This window comes from Sceloporus occidentalis, unplaced genomic scaffold, assembly GCF_023333645.1.
Source record: "Sceloporus occidentalis isolate IW3139 unplaced genomic scaffold, rSceOcc1.0.p SCAF_72, whole genome shotgun sequence".
Classification (NCBI taxonomy): Eukaryota; Metazoa; Chordata; class Lepidosauria; order Squamata; family Phrynosomatidae; genus Sceloporus; species Sceloporus occidentalis.
In genome coordinates, this window is record NW_028317052.1 from 2,378,125 (window position 1) to 2,398,298 (window position 20,174).

The 20,174-nt window shown below is 37.4% G+C and overlaps 1 protein-coding gene across 1 annotated transcript; it reads left to right on the top strand.

Moving 5' to 3' along the window:
- The first annotated feature begins 258 nt into the window (after positions 1-258).
- On the top strand, positions 259-19,930 carry LOC149286082 (EF-hand calcium-binding domain-containing protein 5-like). The gene is made up of 18 exons (XM_089494418.1): positions 259-731; positions 1,525-1,681; positions 2,061-2,115; positions 3,848-3,909; positions 4,442-4,597; positions 5,573-5,789; positions 6,925-7,017; positions 9,510-9,724; positions 10,528-10,684; positions 10,895-11,175; positions 11,331-11,500; positions 11,709-11,937; positions 12,207-12,359; positions 12,599-12,705; positions 16,300-16,553; positions 17,611-17,840; positions 19,227-19,323; positions 19,794-19,930. Exons 1-18 carry the CDS (start codon positions 259-261, stop codon positions 19,928-19,930), a joined length of 3,243 nt encoding a protein of 1,080 aa, XP_089350544.1.
- The last annotated feature ends 244 nt before the right edge of the window (positions 19,931-20,174 follow it).

Below are 20,174 nucleotides of genomic sequence, written 5' to 3' on the forward strand. Positions count from 1 at the left end.
ACCTGAGGGTGCCCTTGTTTTTGTGGATTTCCATATGATCAGCTGTAGTAGCTCCTAGGCAGTTCTTAAATGCATTGGACTGAGTGCAAGAGAATGGTACTATATATATATATATATATACATATATATGTGTGTGTGTGTGTGTATATATATATATATATATATATATATATATTCTTTAGATAACAATTTGTTTGCTTCCTTAGTGCAACTTGTTGACCATCTTAGAGTGTTCTTCTGATTAAGAAGTCGGTAGCGATGGAAGATATGGGAGAAAATGTATGTAAGTCCAATGAGACAGATGCTGGGTGGAAAACAATATTCACAGACAAAATGCAAGAGCGAGGCTTAAAATTGCAACAGAAAACCATGGAAACATTGAAACATCAAAGAGCACAAGATGCAAAACTAAGGAAAACAGATCCACCAGACGAGCTGACCAAGGAGTGGTTCAGCCAAAATAAGCAGTCTGTGGACACCAGGGCTTACATGCTTGAACATTTGATGCCATCTGTTTTGCCTGGGTTGGAGGCTCTGCTTAAGGAAGTGGAGAAGAAGAGAGTTCTGGAAGACGATTCCACCAAATTTGACCCTGTCAATTTTCTTGGAGAATATTTAATGAGAAATAACCCTGAGTTTGGGGTTGGTTCTCATTCTCATCCCTACGTCCGAGGCCTGAAAGAAGTAGTTGCAGATCTCAAAATCAATGTGTTTGATCTACAGTATAATAGGTAAGTTTAAAATATATTTTTTACGTTCTTCTATATTCACTAGTACACTGCTTCCAAGTGAACATAAGGTTTGCAAGTAAACATTCCTATTCTTTGATCTGAGTATACAAGGTCTGCTAGTCTTATTATCCAGTTGAGAATGAGTAGCTTTTACTTACTGAATGATACAATTTCCTATGTTCCGATACATCGCAACTCTCTTTGGGGTTTATTTACTTAACAGTGAATAGGTGATTAACTGTGCATTGGGAAAAGCCAACTAGATATTGCACAACAAACTTCCTAATTCATCACTCCTTGAACACTGGAGATAGTATAAGATCTTAAGGACCGTAGATCTGATACTAGAAATAATCCAGACCTATAACTTCAGATGTGGTGTCCCATTAGTCTGGAATCATAGGAGAAAAATATCTGATTACAAAATCTGTTCAAATCTCTACAGGTGAAGATGATTCTTCCACCCCGCCACAACATGTGCGATCACATCCACCTATTAGCCAGTGTCTAATTAGGTCTTATTAAGCGCCATAGTTTAACTGTAAAATAATAAAAGCATCAGCATAGGTACTACGGTTGCAGACTTTTGGGACTCCCTGTATAAAATAGTATAGGTTAGGCTTTAATACATAGTTTGGTAGGGTTCTAAAAAGTGAGGTGCGGGAGATTTGTTCTGTTTTTAAGCTAATGTATAGGTGATATAGAAAAATATATATTTGTTTTTACCAACATATTAGTTACATGTTGGTAAATCCACCTTAGTGCCAGTTTATGATTGCCGTACTTGTAACAGGCTTGGTCAGCTAAAAGAAGAACTGAGTGAAGCCCAGAACCAGAGAGTACAGGTGGCAACCATTCAAACTCAGGTGAAAGAGAGAAGAAAAGAAGCCCTATCTCTTCAGTTCCAGGAATGGACTTTGGATGTCAGCGGGAGGATCCCTCTAGCTCTGGTGAGTACCTTTAACAGTCAGTAGCACAGATATATCAGAACATGCAAATACATTCATTTACCTATTTGCAAAGCTTCTTCAGCTCCTCGTGTGAGTTTGCCCACATCCTAAGTAAATGTAAGGAATGTTATCCAGGAATGGATACGCTTATGTTGTGAACTATTGTGTATAGTTGTTGGGGAGTTATCCACATTGTATGTACCCATGAATGCAAGGTCATGTTGCTTCCATAATTTTATGTTGGGGGTTCTCTTGCAGGTTGTGCCAGCTATACAAATATGATACAATATATTACACAATTATGTAATGTTAGAATGTATTTACCCATATGTTTCTTTGCAATGTGGTTATGTGCATCATTCTGTCTCTTTCTGTGCAGGTACAAAGTGCTGTGATATCATTTCTAGAAGTAGCCCCTCAACTTCCACAGTCAGGTGAGAGATTTAAGCATCACCAATATATATTCTGCATTTAAGAAAATAACTGGTATAGTAAATAGAACTTGGTTATAATGCTCACCAACATGTACATAGGCTGTATGTGGACAACCCTCCTAATTATTGAGTTTAGGTATTCCAGCCAAACCCATTGCTAACAGGTATATCAAATCAAACACATAGACAGCCATCTCCATAGACATACACTGGCAGTAAAATGGGTCGTCCTGAAGAGCTCAGTGACTTTTAAACATGGCACTGCCACTGGACGCCACCTTTGCCACAAAGTCAATTCGTGAAATTTCTGCCCTGCTACATCGGCCACTGTAAGTGCTATTATTATGAAGCGTTTAGAGTAACAACAGCTCAGCCACAAAGCTGGTATATAAAAACCATCTGTAGCAAAACAGGCTCACTAAACAGGCTAATGTGAGAGGCAAAAACTGGAAGTAGAAGGTGTTGTTAGGTTACAGAAAAAAAGAAAAGGACTTAGATTTGCAAACTAGCAAGAGAAAAGGAAATCCAAGTTATAATGGCATCGGAAGAGCATAGATCATAGACAGACAAATTAAATGCAGAAAAAATAACAGAAAAAAGAGGGACTGGAAAGAGATAAAATAGTCAAGACAATAAGAAAGATAAAGGAGATCATCATCTGGGAAGAAAGCTTTTCGCCTTTCCCTTTTTAACTTTCTTCATAGAAAATGCAAGACGGGGAAAGAGTATGAGACGCACAAGCAGGGGAAAGAAGAAAATAATGGCCAATATGTTTTACCTTTGATATCCAATCCCTTTATCCCTCTAACCATTTTCCTTAGGGATACATAGAGCCACAGGCAATTCTGTCTGATAACTAAGCACATGCTGTTGTCTGGGATTATATTGTGTTATGAGCTCATGAGTACAGGAGTTAAATGTCAGTATAACCTCATTTAGCCCCCATCAAGTGCAACAGGGAACGTTCTCATCAGGAAGGGAATTACAATTATTTGCCGTTCATAAAAGAGAATATCTTTGACCTTGTAGAGATCGACTTTATATGCTTCACTGCCTGCAAGTGATAGCTCTTTTACGAGACATCATGTAGCTCAAGTCCTCCTCAGTACCACAATAAAATATGGATGCTTTGGTATCCTTATGCCTTTCAGGGGGATGGAAATGTAGGGCAATGTGCAAAAGCAGTTGATATTAGAAGCATTTCTCAGCCTGTGGTACACGTACTTTATGGGATGATGATGATACGGCCACCGGATGCTTCAATACCTAGTTAATTCAGAAGTTGCTGCTATACTATACTACACAATACTATACTACACAATACTATACTATACAATACTATACTATACAATACTATACTATACTATACTATTCTATGCTGGGTACTAGGTTTGGGAATAGGTTTATAAACACAGCTTAACATATTAACGAGTTTTTTTTTATAATACTTGTTACTGAGTCTGCACTCCTCAGGCTTAGTAAATAACAATACACTGATAAGTTAGCATGAAATATTTTTCAGCACATGACTTCACAAGACCAGCCTAGAGTAAGCAGGGCTCCCTAAACCATCGGTCTATGTATCACAATGGCACAAATGTGTGTGTCTCCCATGTGCGTGTCTCACGTGTGTGTCTCCCATGTGTGTGTCTCCCGTGTGTGCGTATAAGGCCATGTACTTTGCTCAGAATGTCTATTCTAATTTCTGGTCCTTTTTCAACCCTTGGCACAGGAGTGGACTTTGACACAGTCTGTACAATGGAACAGAAGATAAATCAGGATGAGTTTGTGGAGGTCAGAAACCAATTTAGGAGAATTGTTATGCCTATTGTATATATATATATATATATATACCCGATATATATATATATATATATATATATATATATATATATATACCGGGTATATATATCTATATATATTTATATATATATATATATATATATATATATATACCGTATATATATGGTATATATATATATATATATATAATGGACCTCCATTATTACAGAGGTCCATATAATTTTTGCTTAATGGACGGAAAGATTTCTATTTTGCGCACTGTGGGACTGTATCCACGGACCAGGTTGTTGCACCTTTCTAAATGATAAAGATTAAATATATTATAATATATAAATATTATAAAAAAGACAGAAGTATAAAATTATAGCTATTACAATTTTTGCTATGTTTGGGAAAAGTATCGCCTACATATTACAAACCGCATATGAAAGCATGGTGGGGGTTCCCCTTTAGAAATTAAATGTTCGAATGTATCTGGTGTGCTATACTAATATAATGTTAACTTTTTTTTCCCTCCATGCAGTACGTTTATCCCTTTATTTGTGACTTCAGCACAGACATATTCCAGGAATTTCTGCATCACCTTGCACAATGTGCAGACATGTTTCGTGAAACCATTCGGCATGACATCTGGAGGAAAAAGTTTTCAGATCTCTTCCTTGCATGTGACACAGGGAAGGTTAGTGGACCAGCTTATATTGACTGTTGAAGGACAATTCACCATATCCTATAGAACATTTTTATGGGTGTTAATGGGGAAGTACAATGGGAAAAAAATACATTTTTAACCTTAACTATAAATGCAGGATAGTATTTACAAAACCTGTTTTTATTGCATTTTGTTCCATAGGACTTGGAGAATGCCATTGTAGGCAGTTGTGTAATACTTTGGGCTACCTCCCCTACGCAAACACTACACTGAGCTGCTTCTTTATGGCAGCGCTAATGAAGTCCATTTCTCCATAGACTTTCATTAGTCAGAAAGTCAGGCTGTTAAGACCGAGCCATTCTATTGCTTACCACATTCAGTATAATAAAGAGTCAGGGTGTTTGCTTAGTAGATTGGAATAAGGTACCAGAGCTAGAATGGATACAGATGGCTTACATGCAGCGGCTTAGAAACATTATATTATGCAAAACGTAGGGCTGTTTTAAAATAGCCTGATACCAGTAATAAAGTATTATTCCTTTAATAACTAAAGTGAGTAATTATTAGTAAGTATTATTAATAATTGATTTAAGGATATTATTTTTCATTAAGAAACTGCTTGGATTTAAGGATATTCTTTTTCATTAAGAAACTGCTGTTCTGTACATGGATTGTATTTTGACACAAATAGGGATCAAAGTTTGGAATTCATGTACCTCTGATGTTTCAAGAGAACTGTTTCGAAATCACATTTAGTAACTATCAGTACTCTTCAATGTGGCATCTTATTAACTTTACTTTTCTTGTGGTTTCCAGGTGGGCTTCCTGGACAGACAAAGGGTACTCGCATTGTTGGAGACTTTCTATGACAGCATAAATCTTGAATCAGAGGGGTGGCAGTTAAGAAACCCAAGGCAATGTGAGAATTTTATAGTATTTATGGTTGCAGAAAAGCCTTAGCCTTGTGCAGTTGTTGGGTTGGTGTTATGGCTCTCCAAATTGCAGGGAAATTCAAATGGCTTTTCTGTTGACTTAGGGCCAGTTATTGAACTGGATGAAATGGACCCATCAGACTTCTGGAGTGGCTTCCAGGAAAAGCCTTCAGAGAAGGATGAGAAAGATGATGATGAATCTGGAACTACAGCCTTAGACACAGCAGCAGGTCATATGCCAACAGAGATCCAGAACACTGGGGAGCAATTTACAGCAGATTCAGGGGAAGGTAGGACAGAAAAAGTGTCAGGATGTCTCAATTTAAGCATACTAGATTATGGATTTGTGAAGTCTGACATGTGACATCTATAAGAGACAGGGCAAACTACACATAAACAGGAGCTGGGGGTTATAAGTATTGTAGTACAAGCAGAGGTGCCTTATAGTGTTCAGCAATGATCTGCTTTGAAAAGAGTTAATCATTTTGAATGACTCCTTATATGCAATATATGACCAAAAGTATGTGGACACCTGACCATTACACCTATATGAATGCATTGAACATCCTACACGCGCTCAGATCTGGCAGGAAAGAAAATTCATGTGGCAAAGGTGGCATCCTATGGCAGTGCCATGTTTAAAGTCACTGAGCTCTTCACTACGACCCATTCTACAGCCATTCGTCTTTCTTTTAAACACTTGTTAACAATGGGTATGGGTGAAAAACCTCATCTCAACAATTAGGAGGAGTGCCCACATACTTTTGGTCACATAGTATAGTTTACTGGGAACTAATGGCTTCTATGTGCTACCAGCAGCACATGGAAGGTACTCCCTATCTAAATATAGCAGGCCAGAATTAATGTATTTATCATGAAGGTTCCTACAAGGGTCTTGTCACAACTATCTTTATACTCAGGACAATAAAAACATTGTATATACATAATTTTGATGACAGTTTGATGTTTTTTTAGACTCAACACCCCAAGCCACAGAGGCCAGGACTCCTGAAAAAGACTTACACTACTTTGAAGAAAAACCCTGGTCAGGTGTGTATCCTAATAACAGGCCATCTAAAGTCTGTGTCATTCAGTGGGGAACACTTTAATGCACTGGGCGACGGGATAAAGGAAATATACTGGACCTGCACATTTAATATTGTGATGAGCAATAGAGGAGAATTAAGCTAAATAAGTGGTAGCACATTTGGAGCTAACTTTTTAACTGTTATTATCACTCTGGGATCCAGAGGAATCACAATTTGGAATAACAGAGGGGATTTGGCAGGGTTAATAAAAGTAGTACATGTTTAATAAGGGCTGTGGTATTTTAGATTCACTTAAGACAAAAAATCCAACCGTGAAGTATTGCACCTTTTTATTGCCATTTTAAGGAACACAGTCGTTGTATGTGGTTATTTACAGGTGACCTTATGGCTGCTGACCTGGCAATCAGATATAGCTCGTATGGTGACAGAAGCCAAGATGAGTGCAGTGCAGCAGCCTCAAAATTCACAGGTACTTTATTAACTATCACATATAAAGCTGTGTTACGCTTATTTATATGGCCCTTATGGCCATCGATATATATGCGATATAACAATTTCTTGGCTTATGCATTGTATAATAATAAAATGCATTTCTCACTCAAACAAAAACTAGAAATGATCAATGTACACATTTTTGTTAATGCTCCAACTTAAGGGATTCTATACCATATTTAGCCCTGTGGTCAGACATTTGACATCACATGCCAGATCACAGGCAACATGCAAAATTAGAATTATTTTTGAGCAGCATTTATGAAGTGCTAACATATTCTTCATCACTGTACAAATGAAATCAGGTGTGGTTAATACCGGTAAGTACCTTCAAAAAAAATACTCATAACACATTTAATATGTGGAAAATTAAATATGTTTAACATTTACATTTAAATTAATAAAAAACGAATAAATGTTTATACTGCGTTAGAAAACTAGAATTTACATTCAATGATCACACTTTATCTCAGCCGCTGGACCGGGATAGGTTGATGCAAACTTGCATCTGGAAAATTACATTATAAGTGAGTTGGTAATGCACACCCTTGTAATTATTCTCTTGTGAAACATTTTTGTTACATTTAGATATTTCTTAACAACCCTTAAGCTTGTTAGTGTACAATATCTGCTAAGGCTGAGCCTTATTTCTGCACCCCGTCATTTCCTCGTTGATTTTCTGGTCTTATAGGCCTCGCATGTATTATTCAGAACAGCGTGATTAGCGGAGCTGTCACTTTATTCTCCAAATACTGCAGAATAGCTTTTTATCTTAAACTAGATCATGGGAATGTGGCTCTCAAACAACTGTTATCTTTGGTGATATCACATGAATGTTTAACCCAGAGCAGTTACAATTAATTCAAAGAGAATCTATTGCAAACGAGAAATGAAAGGGGCAAACCTGTGTCCCAGATTACAAAAAAATCAAAAAATAAATTATAACTTACTTTTTGGAGAAGCTCCAGATATGCATTCTCTGTGGTACAATGTTTTGCGCCACTGATCGGCTGCCTGGGAGCACTGGGAGCATGCACACAAGCAGTCTTGTAGCCGGGGCTGGCAGTGAGGGCAGTGAGTTTGCAATGGAAACCACATGGACATTTAAAAGGACCACTTAGCTATCATATTCATTAAAGTGCATATGATGGTTGACGTATCCCTTAAAAACAGAAACACCATGTTATAGGTTATGTACCTAAACAAAATACTTTTATCTATAAAATAGCTATTATTTTTTTTTTTTTTTCTCAATCATAGTTTTTATTAAATAGGAAAAACTAGTTTACATGAGAATTAATAAAAATAGCTATTATTTAAGATATCCCTGCTATATCTCATCATCAGAGCATCATACATCGCTGCATTTAAAGCAGGGGAAATATAAATATCTCGGCAGAGATGATGGATGAGGAGGAGGTTGTCGAGTTACACAGTTTTAGGCAGTTTAGTTCACTTTAGAGAACAGACAAGCTCAGCAACTCGACTTGTCCAAGGACAGAAGAGAAGCTGAGTTGAAGGTAGGGGAGGACAAGGACCACTAAAATGGAGTGAGACACAAGTAGGGAAAGGTAGAGCTTTTCTACTGGAGCACGTAGTCGTTATGCCTCATTATGTCTCATTAGCAGCAAATTTGGTGTTGATCATGTACACATACTATAGAGCTGAAAATATTTCAGTATCATAACTTTTTGCTGTATATAGTTTGGCTGCAGAGGTGCGCTTATAAGAAATGAATATTAATGGGCCTTTTCTTACAGACCTTCTCATTTTATCTTGGGCTCCCTCACTATTACGAGAGCAGCATATTCCAGCTGCCGTTTACACTGACGGTTATGTATGAAGGTATAATGGTAGCCAGCATAGCATGTATGCAGTAGTAGTAGTATATAATAACAATTAGCTCCTAGAAAATAAATAGTTTTATGCCTCCTGCACGGAAATAAACTGTGATCTTATTATAAATGAAGAGTTGTGACTTTTAGTCACTAAAGAAGAGGTTTGAAAGGGAGTTATGGTTGTAATTACCTGGCTTCACTATGCGTTATCAAAGACCAACTTTCAATAGATCTCACTGATTGAACTATGCATTATGCAGGGCGAGCTCAGCCCTTCTTGCTGGAAATACTTGTAACTCTTCAGTAAACTCACCTGCTAACTCCTGCTTTAATAGATTTCCCTGTGTATAGTAGAAACCTCTTTGTCTGTGGCGTTATCTTTACTGTGGATAAAAAAAATTAATGCAATACTGCTTGCTTTTTCCATGTATAAAAACCAATCATAAAAACACATTAAGGGGAATAGTTCCAAAATTGTGTTTCACGAATTCTGTATTGGTGCTGGATTGGAAGCTTACAGGGCTTTCTTTATCTCATGTATAAGTTTGGCTTTGCCTATGAGGTTGTCAGAAAACATTAAATAATACTTTGTGCTCCACAAGTATTTTGACTTTATTTTCTCTACCGGTAGATTTATGCCCAATCATCACGGATATCAGTTGTCGTGGTCCCTCTCACATTGCTAGCGCTTTTAATGGCAGCTCAGTGAACTTGCCCCAGTTTGTGCAGCTGATGGAGACGTTCTTGGGTGAGGGAGCCCCCTTACCGATTGTGGATAAAATCACCACTTTTGTACAAAAGGAATACGTTGAGACCGAAGAGGAGAAAATGGCATTGTTGAATAAGGTAATACCTCTCTAAAGTCGGCAATGTTATTAGCAGTTTTGAATCTACGTGAATTACTTCTACTGTATTACTAGAGTTATTTGGATAGGTTAGGGCAGGGATAGCCAAACGGTTCAGTTCAGATTTTGTAGAACTACAACTCACCTGTTTCTCAGCTGGGCTTATTTCAGTTTTACTTGTCAGGAAAGCTGTAGTTTCTTGCAAGACAAACTCGCCAAAGTTGTAAAAGTCGAGTTGAAAGTGTTTTCTTAAATAAACCCCTTTGGCCAGCCACATTGTGGTTGAGTATCATGAAGGTTTTAGTTCTCACCTTAATTTTAACTGAAGATAAAGTAGTTAATATGCCTGTCTGCTGGAAAATCTCGACCTGTTTCCACATATTATGTCTATGTCATGTCTATCATAGAATTAGAAAAAAAATATCTACCGTAAACATTGAGGTTAGTATACATTAAGGCATAGTAACCATTGATGTGGCCAAAATGGACAATCAGTCCAATGATTTACTCTTACTAACGGTAAACATTAGTAAATGTAAGTATGAATATAAATGTATGTATAAATATAAATGTAAGTGTAAATATGGCCTTTATTTCCTGCTGATTGATTAAATTATTTAGGGAATCCCTTATTAAGAACTCTTACACCCTTCCTCTTGCTTGGCACAGAGTAATGTAGTATAATGCTGTTAGGTAGAAAGCTGGGTAATGTAGGATAGGCAGCAGAAAACACGGGCATACTGGTCATACTGGTCATACTGGTCATTAAATGGATTACATGCTTGTTTATGATCTTCCTAACAGGTCCGACACGAGGCTGTGATCGCACGGCAGAAGTTGGTGCTACAGGCTCTTTTTGAGAAGTGGGACAATGAGGGCTCTGGTTTTCTGGAACTTGATGAGGTGGAAGCAGTGCTGTCCAACTACAAGGATGGAACAGAAACCGAAGTGATAGTCAAAGGTGAGAAAGTGTTTTTTTGCTACTAAATTACACTTCAAGATTTTAGGAAAAAAGTTACGGTTAATTCATAACACACTGGTGATTAATAGCAAATAATCCTTCTTAACATCCTAAACTAACCCAGAAAGTAATTTAAATGGACTTATATGTTCATTGGAGGGTAAAACGTACATGTATATATATATATATATTTTTTTTTTTAATTTTCAGGAAGGGAGTCTTTGAGTTCCTCACAGTCCCAGCGTGGGAAGCTTTCAGCCGCTCAGTTCTGCAGTTACATCACGGGGGTGGTCAGTGAATTGCCCGGACCCCATAGTGAGGTCTTTGAAAATGTGGTAGGATTCCTGACGTCCAGCATGGAACGAACGCAGGCTGAGAAGATGCGAGGGTTATCTCGCAGAAAGTGGCTCCAACAAATCCAATCAGCTGCTGAAACGAGTGGTGGCAATTTGGATCCAGTGTATAAAGCTGTATTTCAGGCTCTCTATAAGGTAAATCCCAGAATAGCTACAGCAAATTCTGTATACAGTATGTAGCGATCCTCAGCAGTACATCCAGTGATTTATTTTCAATGAAGTCTTTAACACAAGCAACAAACACAAAATGTTTTCTTTAATCACAATGTAAATGTCATTACATTTCCAAGGATGCCGAGGCTCATGGGAATAACAAAAAGATAAGTGCCAGCATTGGCCTTCTGGAACAGGTCTCTACTGACGGAAAGTGGACGGAGGTCCTACGTTATGTAGCATGTACCTCTGATGATGCCGTGTATGTATTAAACAAGACATTGCATAAAGACATGAAGAACGTAAGGTAAGAAATAAATGAACTTATCAGTGGCGGCACACTCCTGTCAGTGTAATGTCCAGCCCTGCTAAACATGTTAGTGCTCCATATATAAAAGATAATAACACTAGCAAACATTCTAACATCCTCAAGAATCAGTGTTCCCTATGGCTCATGGGGACATTTTTTGTTTTTTAATAATTATTGACTTAATTCGCTTAACGTCTGGTTGTAGTTTTGCGGCAGTGGACAACGGGCTACCAGTGCATGTCCCCCGAGTTCAATATCATGGACACATCCACTTCTGGAATACAGCGCGCTCAGCAGAAGAGAGAAAAGGGTCCCTCATTGTCCTTCCTCTTATGGATTGCCAACAAAGGGTGTTCGGTACCCTCAGCATTGATACTCTGAGAGAAACCAGGGATCGAAACATTTTCCTTACCCATGAAATCAGCTTTTATCAGGCATGTGTTCATGTATTTTCATGAGTTAGGCGTGAGGTCATCTGCTAAGTGTCAAGGATGTTACTTTCTATGATTTCCGAATAATAACTCCAGAGTTGGGAACTTTTAGTACTATGGATTTTGTTCGGCTACAGTTCCCACCACTCCTCTCTCCAACAACACCTGGATACATACTAGTTCCTTTAATCTTGGGGGCTTGATCAGGATTATTATTTATTATTTTTTTATTTAGCAGTAACTGTAATTTCTTTCACTTTACACTTTGCCAGGGGGTCACGCACATGTTTAGTAAAGCGTACCACCACGTCCAGATGCAGAGCGACATTCTCCAGCTTGTAAGCAGCGCACTTGCTTGGATCTACCCTCGTGCTCCCAACATCCATATCATCAACACTTACCTCCTGGAACCCAGCGCAGACAAGGTAACCAGCAGTTCAGTGTTCTTATTATTATTTATTGTTTAATATAGCACCATCCTATTCTGCAGCGCTGTACAGTGAGTAAACAGGACATAACAAGTACACACAGAACATCCCAGTGTTTAATTTACCTGCACAGCTTTCAATAAATGAAGTCTACAGATGAAGCAATCTGTAGAATTTTGGTGAAATAAATGTTCACGTTTAAAAAGTCACTACAAATGCTTTTCCTTATTTGCCAGGCACAAGGTTATGTGTTCCGTAATATGATGCGTACAGACAACAGTACAGGGGCGTCTCAGACATACAGTTCCCCTGCCATACTACGCAGACGTGATAACCTTTTCAGGTCAGTGCATTTGAAGGAGAATTTTATGTCATTCCTTCATATCTATAATGTATTGTTTTATATAGCGCCATCATATTCTGCAGCGCTGTACAATAGGTAGACAGGACATAAAAAGTAGTGTATAACGTAACAATTTGACTTATAGAAATAAGAACTCATTTGAGTGATTTTATTATTGCATGGAAACTAGAAAACTAGAAACTAATCATTTTTATATTCACACATTTTTTTCTACATATGAAAACTCCCGTGTGTATATTTAGCAAAGTTTCACATATTTTCTGAAGGTAATCCTCATTCCTGGGCTTTAGTTATAACACATGCTTTAAACTACAGGTTCTCCGCCAGGCACAGTGTGACAGATCTCTTAATCTTCAACCGTTTGTTCTTTTCTCTAGAGTTTTCAGAATAAAATTAGTTTCTGTGGCAGATTTTAGTAAAGTTATAGGTGAATATAGAAATTTGAGTTACTAAGAGATGTCAAATTGCTTTGGTTACTAAAGAAGACAACTAAATATCGAGTATGTAATATAATATGTAGATGTTTTTTATTTCTTCTAATTCTGTTTTTGGCAGTGTTAAGTGTGTTGTTCTTGCATGCACATATTTGCACCAAATGGGTAAAAGGAAAAATACACGTGTACCTTTCACATGTACATATATAACTGGGATGACTAGAAGTTTTTGTTATTTCTCCTATACTTCTGGAGAAACAGCTGTACTAAAACAATTCAAGAAGCACTATGTTGTTTTTCGTTACACTTAAAAGGCATATTATATATTAACATTTTAGTAATAGCGGAAGAAAGTACTACGATGATATAGGGGCAAAAGACAACTGGAATATTGGATGGATTGTTTGGCCTCTTCATTTTAAAGTCTACATTTATACCAGATTTGCTCCTATCAAACTGACTTTATTCGAAAAAAAAAACCTTTTAATAAAAACGATTTGTGCAAAAAAATAAAAGGCAAATTGGTATATTGTGATATAGTAGCTTTTTATATTAACACTACTGTTACTTTAAGGCAAGTACATGCGTGGTAAGCTTCGAATCGGACCATTTGTGTGCATAATATTAGGTTTTACAGGAATGTCATGGCTTTTTGAGATTTGAAACTTTGTGTAGCTGTAACTCGACAGTTCCTTGTTATATGCCGAGGCCAGCTGTGGCTGCTCCTAACATTGGATTTCATTTTCCTCTTATTCCTGAATAATTCAGAATTTATTCCGAACAGCTGCTAAAGACCACTCCTTATACAAAATACAGAGAGTGACGTTATACATGTAGACATTCTTTCCTGTAATCAATCATTTTAAACCAAATGTATATTTACACTAAGACATTATATATCATAAGAAAATAAGTATGCCTTCTTGGCATAAATATAAGAAATTGATTATTTTCGGTATTTAATCTGTTATGTTTAGCGTTATTTTCCATTTTCTTTAATGTCCCTCTGTCGTTTTATCATGGCTCCATCATCTAAAATTATCTTGTCGTCAAAGCATTTAAATTGCCTATAAATTGCGATGACGTTTTTCAGCAAAGTGAAGACATTTGGCATTAATGAATTTAATCCAGCTAAACCTCCTCCTAGTCCCATTCTCTGTAACTCTCATAAAGCATGAGAAATTGCTCCAGGGCCCCTGAGTGGTAGAGGGCCCCGAGACCCCCATTATGTAGAAGACTTGCTTTATAGTGAACAGAACTTGATATAAAGAAGAAAAGAAAGGAAATGTAAAGGCAAGCAAGAATAAAAGAGTGCAGCAAGAGAGAAAAAGGATAGAAAAAGAGCAGAGCAATTTGAACAACACAGAAAAAAAGAAGATAAGTAATTAAAAGAGTTGCAAAAAAAGATATGTTTGCTTGACTGAGTATGTTAGTGCTTGTGTTTGAGTATGCTAGTCTGCATCTGGGTATATTAATGTGTGTTGTGTTAGTGTGTGTTAATGTGTCTGGTTATGTTGTCAGTGTCTGGGTGGGTATGTGTGAGTGGGAGTGTCTACGCGTGTGAGTGGGAGTGTCTACGCGTCTGAGTGGGTGCGTTTCAGTCTCTTGATAAGCTTGTTGTGTGAGTGTCCATGTGCATGTTAATGTGAGTGTCTGGATGTGTGCAGTAGTGTGAGTGTGTGCGAGCGTCTGCCAGTGTGGTGTCTGTGTTACTGTATATGTTAGCGTCAGTGTGGGTGTTAGGTATTAGTGTGAATGTCTGCGTGCATGTGTTGATGTAGATGTGTTAGAGTGTGTGGGTATGTTGATGTGCGTGTCTGTGTCTATGAGTGTTCAGTGTCAGGTTGTGTTAGTGTCTGTGTGCATCTGAGTTAATGTGTCTGCTTGTACTAGTGTGTGTGTTAGTATGAGTGCTCCTCCTGACATCAGGCTGTGGATCTGCCCCTCCTTTCAAGATCACATTTTTATTTTCTGTAATTATGCTTTAGCTGCACAGCAACAAGATGACAACCCTTAGGTTTTTTTTATTACTCACAGCAATATCCCAAAATGCTTAGTTTTACAGAATGTTCATTACTATTTTAGTTTAGGGCATTTATAAAGGGAAAAGAGTGGTTCTGTTATAAACACATTTTAAATGATGGGCCCTTTGAGTATTAGTGCTCCGAGGTTCTTAACCTGGCCTTGGGCGAATGAGTGGCATATAGAGAATAAAAGTCTGGGCTCTGTGACGGGATTGTAATGTATTATAATGTAATATCGTGTTCTCATTATTATTTTAGGTATTAATTAATAGTCCTGCCTTCCTATTATAGCGTAACATATTTGTAGCCGCACTTTACTTGTAGTTTCCAATATGTCAGTCGAAATCATCTGACAATACTTCACATCAGTTGCATGCTTGGATACATCAGCGTTATGGAGAAAAGGTGATTCTGGTAAAAAAAGTTTAAAAAAAATGGTTTTATCATCACAACAGCGAGTGGGATGTTTCGGCAAAATTGGGCTGCTCCATTGGCTGATTCGGTGACAAGACCACTTTTAAAATTTTGCACTAGAATAATTTGATATACAGAACCCTCATTGTGCTAAAAATCAAAAAGTCAGCAATTAACGATTAGCACCAGAACTACTCATTACAAACATGGTCCATTACTCTGAACAGTAGGTGCATATAGTTTATTAGAATTAACTTCACAACGTGTTGATGACAATATAGGTAGTTTATCATGCTTCATCACCAAATGGATTGGGGGTTTTTTCACCTGAACGTTAGTTCAAATGTATTACACAGCAGACTTTGACCTGACTCTTCTGATTGGGGAACTTGGGGAAAACTCAGTCAACTCCTGAAACTGATTCTGACTCTTTTAATAAGGATCCGTGATCCTCAGAAAACAGAGAAATATTTATTTTCATGTCCATTAAAACCAACACAAGGAACGTTGTTAGTTGTTATTGGGAGCCTCCATGTCTGTATTACAGTCTCGGTCGGTAGTGATGTAAATCCACAGATATCCCAGTTATTTAAAATGTTTGGATTTTGTTTAGGGGACAATTGCATTAAAACGTGCCCATGATATTATTCACAAACTGCCGGTACTTGTAAGTAAACACTTTCCTCTGCTTTCATGTATAGGGACTACCTATTTAAGTGTGCGGATAGCTCCGAAGTAATCACAACAGATGCCTATGGAGAGCGCCACATTGCTGTACCCATTCGTGACCCAACAGGACGGGCTATTGGCGTGCTGGATCTGAGTACTGGGCAGTGCTGGGACTTACCAGCCCATGAGTATCAAGACCTACAAAAGATGCTACAGATGCTGCAGGAAGCTTGCGTTGAAATTCTGCAGCAGAATGATGAAGAAACCCAGAATAAAGTAGTCCTAGGTAGGTGGCCATCTTTTGTTTAATAATATTTAGTTGGTCAGTGGATCAAGAAGAGATTCGGTGCTACCCCTTTTCAGAGGTTTCTCACACATGTTCTGGATAATTACAGTATTGTGTTTGTAGGGTGTATGGAATATATCTGTTTGGGATAAATCTATTAAAATGTATAATGGAGGCACATTTGCGGTGCAATGTTCAATTTTACCCACAAGGTGGTGCTGTTATACCCACAATGTGGAATAAAGTCGACTGAAATTTGCAGAAAGTAAGAGATTTTCTTTGGATTCATTTTCAGTCATTTTAAATTAAAATTAAATTAAAAACACAAAAAAAAATATACTCAGCACATCCACTAGTAAAGTGATTTGATTTATGTAACCGAGGTCCTGTCAGTAAAAATGACGCTGAGATGCTCCCCTAGTTTTCTGTGATCACGGTGATTTGCCAATTGCTATAATTCACTGACTCTAAAAGTCTCTGTGAATACATTATATTTTTTTTGTAGGAGACAATTTCTGTAAAGGTGCTTTTTCACTTAGATACACCATTAATTGAACCCTCTGGTATAGAAACCAAACAAACCTCAGCAGATCTGTCATTTTATTCTTTCCTCTGTATGCCTTAATTACATAGAAAGGAACAGAGTAACTTTTTAAGAAGCTTTTTGAGTTTCAGTGGCAACAATCTGTAAGTGCCTGCTTTTGTGTCACTTGCTTCTCAGGCAAATTGTATTCACGTGACACGATTAAAGAGTTATTTCTGTGAAAGGTTTAGACATTCAACAGTACGGGGAATGCTTCTAATGTATCATCTAGTTTATATTTATATATATATTATATTTATATATGTATTTCAGCAGCGTAGATTGAACAGCACCTGTTAAGATGCAATTGGCCCCTGAATCACGTTCCGTTACTCCATGCTAGTGGTCTTGTATAGGTGACCTCTGTTAATTTGCTCCTGTCATATATTGGTGATCTAATTTTCTATGGAAGCAGACGGAGTATGTCGGAAGTAAAGTGAAATGGTATATTACTATGTGGTTTTGTGTTTGCAGAAGCAGAGCAAGCCCCAGGCCAGAAGAGGATGGGAGTCCTGTTTCATCGCTTTATGCTGCAGGACCTGCGCCAATGCGTCAGCAAACTGGACCACCAGTCCTTTGCGGAGCTGAAAAGTTACAAGGAACCACCAGCCATGGTTCATAGTATCTTAAAGGCTGTCCTACTCCTTTTCAGCCCTGATTGGACTGAGTCTGAAGAAATTCATAGCTGGAACCAATGTAAACTGGTAGGAGGAAGCATTCGAAGATAATAATCTAAGTCAATGAAACGGTTCATGTATAGGACTTACTGTGTTACACTTGCACACACATTAAATGGGGTACTCTACTGAAACACGCACAATAAGCCTGTTGAAACATGTTCATTTTATAACATAATTGGTAAGGTTAATGAGAAAATACATGGATGGATTAATCAGAATCCCCTCTGCTGAACATACCTCCGACTCACCTGTGTTCATGCACGTAATAATGACCACAAGCCAGCTCCATCCCTGGCTTACACAAGGTGTAATTTGGCCAAAACGGGTGCCAAATGCAGACAGCAGAGCAGCAATTTTAAGAAGCAAGTCCATGCCTCTTATTTCTGCCTTACATATACAGAATGCACATTAAAGAATTAGAAGATATTAGATTATACATTCTTCTTTGGTGGGACTGGATGGGTCATTATACCGTCTCTTTAAAGTTCAACCTTTACAATACATTTGTATTCATTCAGATGAATACATTATTAAATGGTAACCTGACCAGATTGTTCAAATTAAATCTGACAAGAGATACGTATATGATTATGACAAGGGGCAGAAATTTGAATCTGTATATGATGCAGATGACCAGCTGTGCTGAACTATTGCATTCCATCTATTTTTTTAAAAGTTATTTTAAAACCTTAATTTCTTTTTAAATGTGGCACTAAATAATTCTCACAATGCAGGACTATACTAAATCATCTCAATGGTACTTTCAGACAGGAAAGTTGGTATTGATAGTAAATACTTAGCAACAAAAATTAGCTTCAGGTTTAAGATTTTATCTTTAGTGGGTATTTCCAAAAGTTCATTACACATATGTTTAGAATCATCGCTAACCACATAATCATATACTGGATTCAGAAAGAGTTTCAAATAATGGGTTATGGGTAGGGAATACATTTTTCAGGATTCTGGCACAATGTCTATATTATTGTCTATTACTGCAATGTCTCTTGAACTGCTGTTTAATTCCAGCAATTATCTGCAAATTCAAATTTGTCCATCAACACTCAAGCCCATTCAAGACTATTGCACATCGTGGTAGAAAAATAAAATATGTGTATTTAAAGTATGTTGCAGAGATGCATTTTAGTATCAATCATAGAAATGTGCAAGCCCCAAGATGCTTCATTCAATTCATGTTTACAAGCTTGATTTTTTTTCCTCTATGAATAAAGAATTAAATATTTATATGTAACCTGTACAGGTGAACATTTAATAAAGTGGTCTTATCTCCTGCACATACCGTAATCTACTTTGACCACAATCACTTACCATCAGTACAGCTCGTGATCAACTTCCAAAGCTGAATATGATTTTAAATATCTTCATTCATCTAAAATTCTAATGTCTTTTCAGAAAGTTAATAGTGATTTGATTCGGAAGATTTTATCTTATGATCCAACAGCTCGATCTGTGCAGGTCAACCCCGAGATCCTCGCTAAGTATATCAAAGGTAAATATTTCCGACCTCTCACTTATTGATGTACATGTGTGCTATTTTGACGTTATTAAAAAAGAGCTATATTCATGTAATGTTAATATATTTATTCAACAATTCAGCAGCATTTACTAATGAAAAGGTAAACCATATATATATTAACATCATCTAATAGTATATCCAGCTCCTAGGGCCCCACAAAGGTTTTTTGGTGCAACAAGTAGATCCTTTGATGCCAACATTTTTGACATAAGCTGCTAATACATTTGGTAATTATCATTTTTGATGATTTCAATGATAACTAGGGTTTTTTATCTCTAATAAAACTGCACCTAATTGCGTTTTGACTCGACACATATGGAATGATGTACTCATATCTACAATAGAATAGATATATGGAGAGGAAGGCCATGCACAGCCTGCAGGGAAGTCCTCACATTTTGTATTGCATCTGTGACACTAACCGGTGCACACGCGTGTTACAGGTATACCCAGAGGAGCAGTCTGGAAGCATGGCTCCATCCCAGCCGAGCACCTCTATAACTGGGCTTTCACCTGCTTGTCCCTACTGGAGCTCACTCAGAAAATGCAGAACACCCATCCACCGTCCCTGACTTCATGACAAGCACATGGAATGTCTGACTAAATGTGTTTTCATAGTTTGTTTCTTGTTTGGGTTGAGGTTTAGAGGATGTAAGAGTGTTCTTGGTATTATACACCATAAATGTCATACTGAGATGATAAGCCCTGTCTCGGAATGTTAAAAAACATTAAAAACATAAAACAAAATAAAAACAAGTAGAACTTGTGGCTTGACTATGGACATATTCTGGGCTCAAAGAAGCCCTCTAAATTGCCCTCAGTAT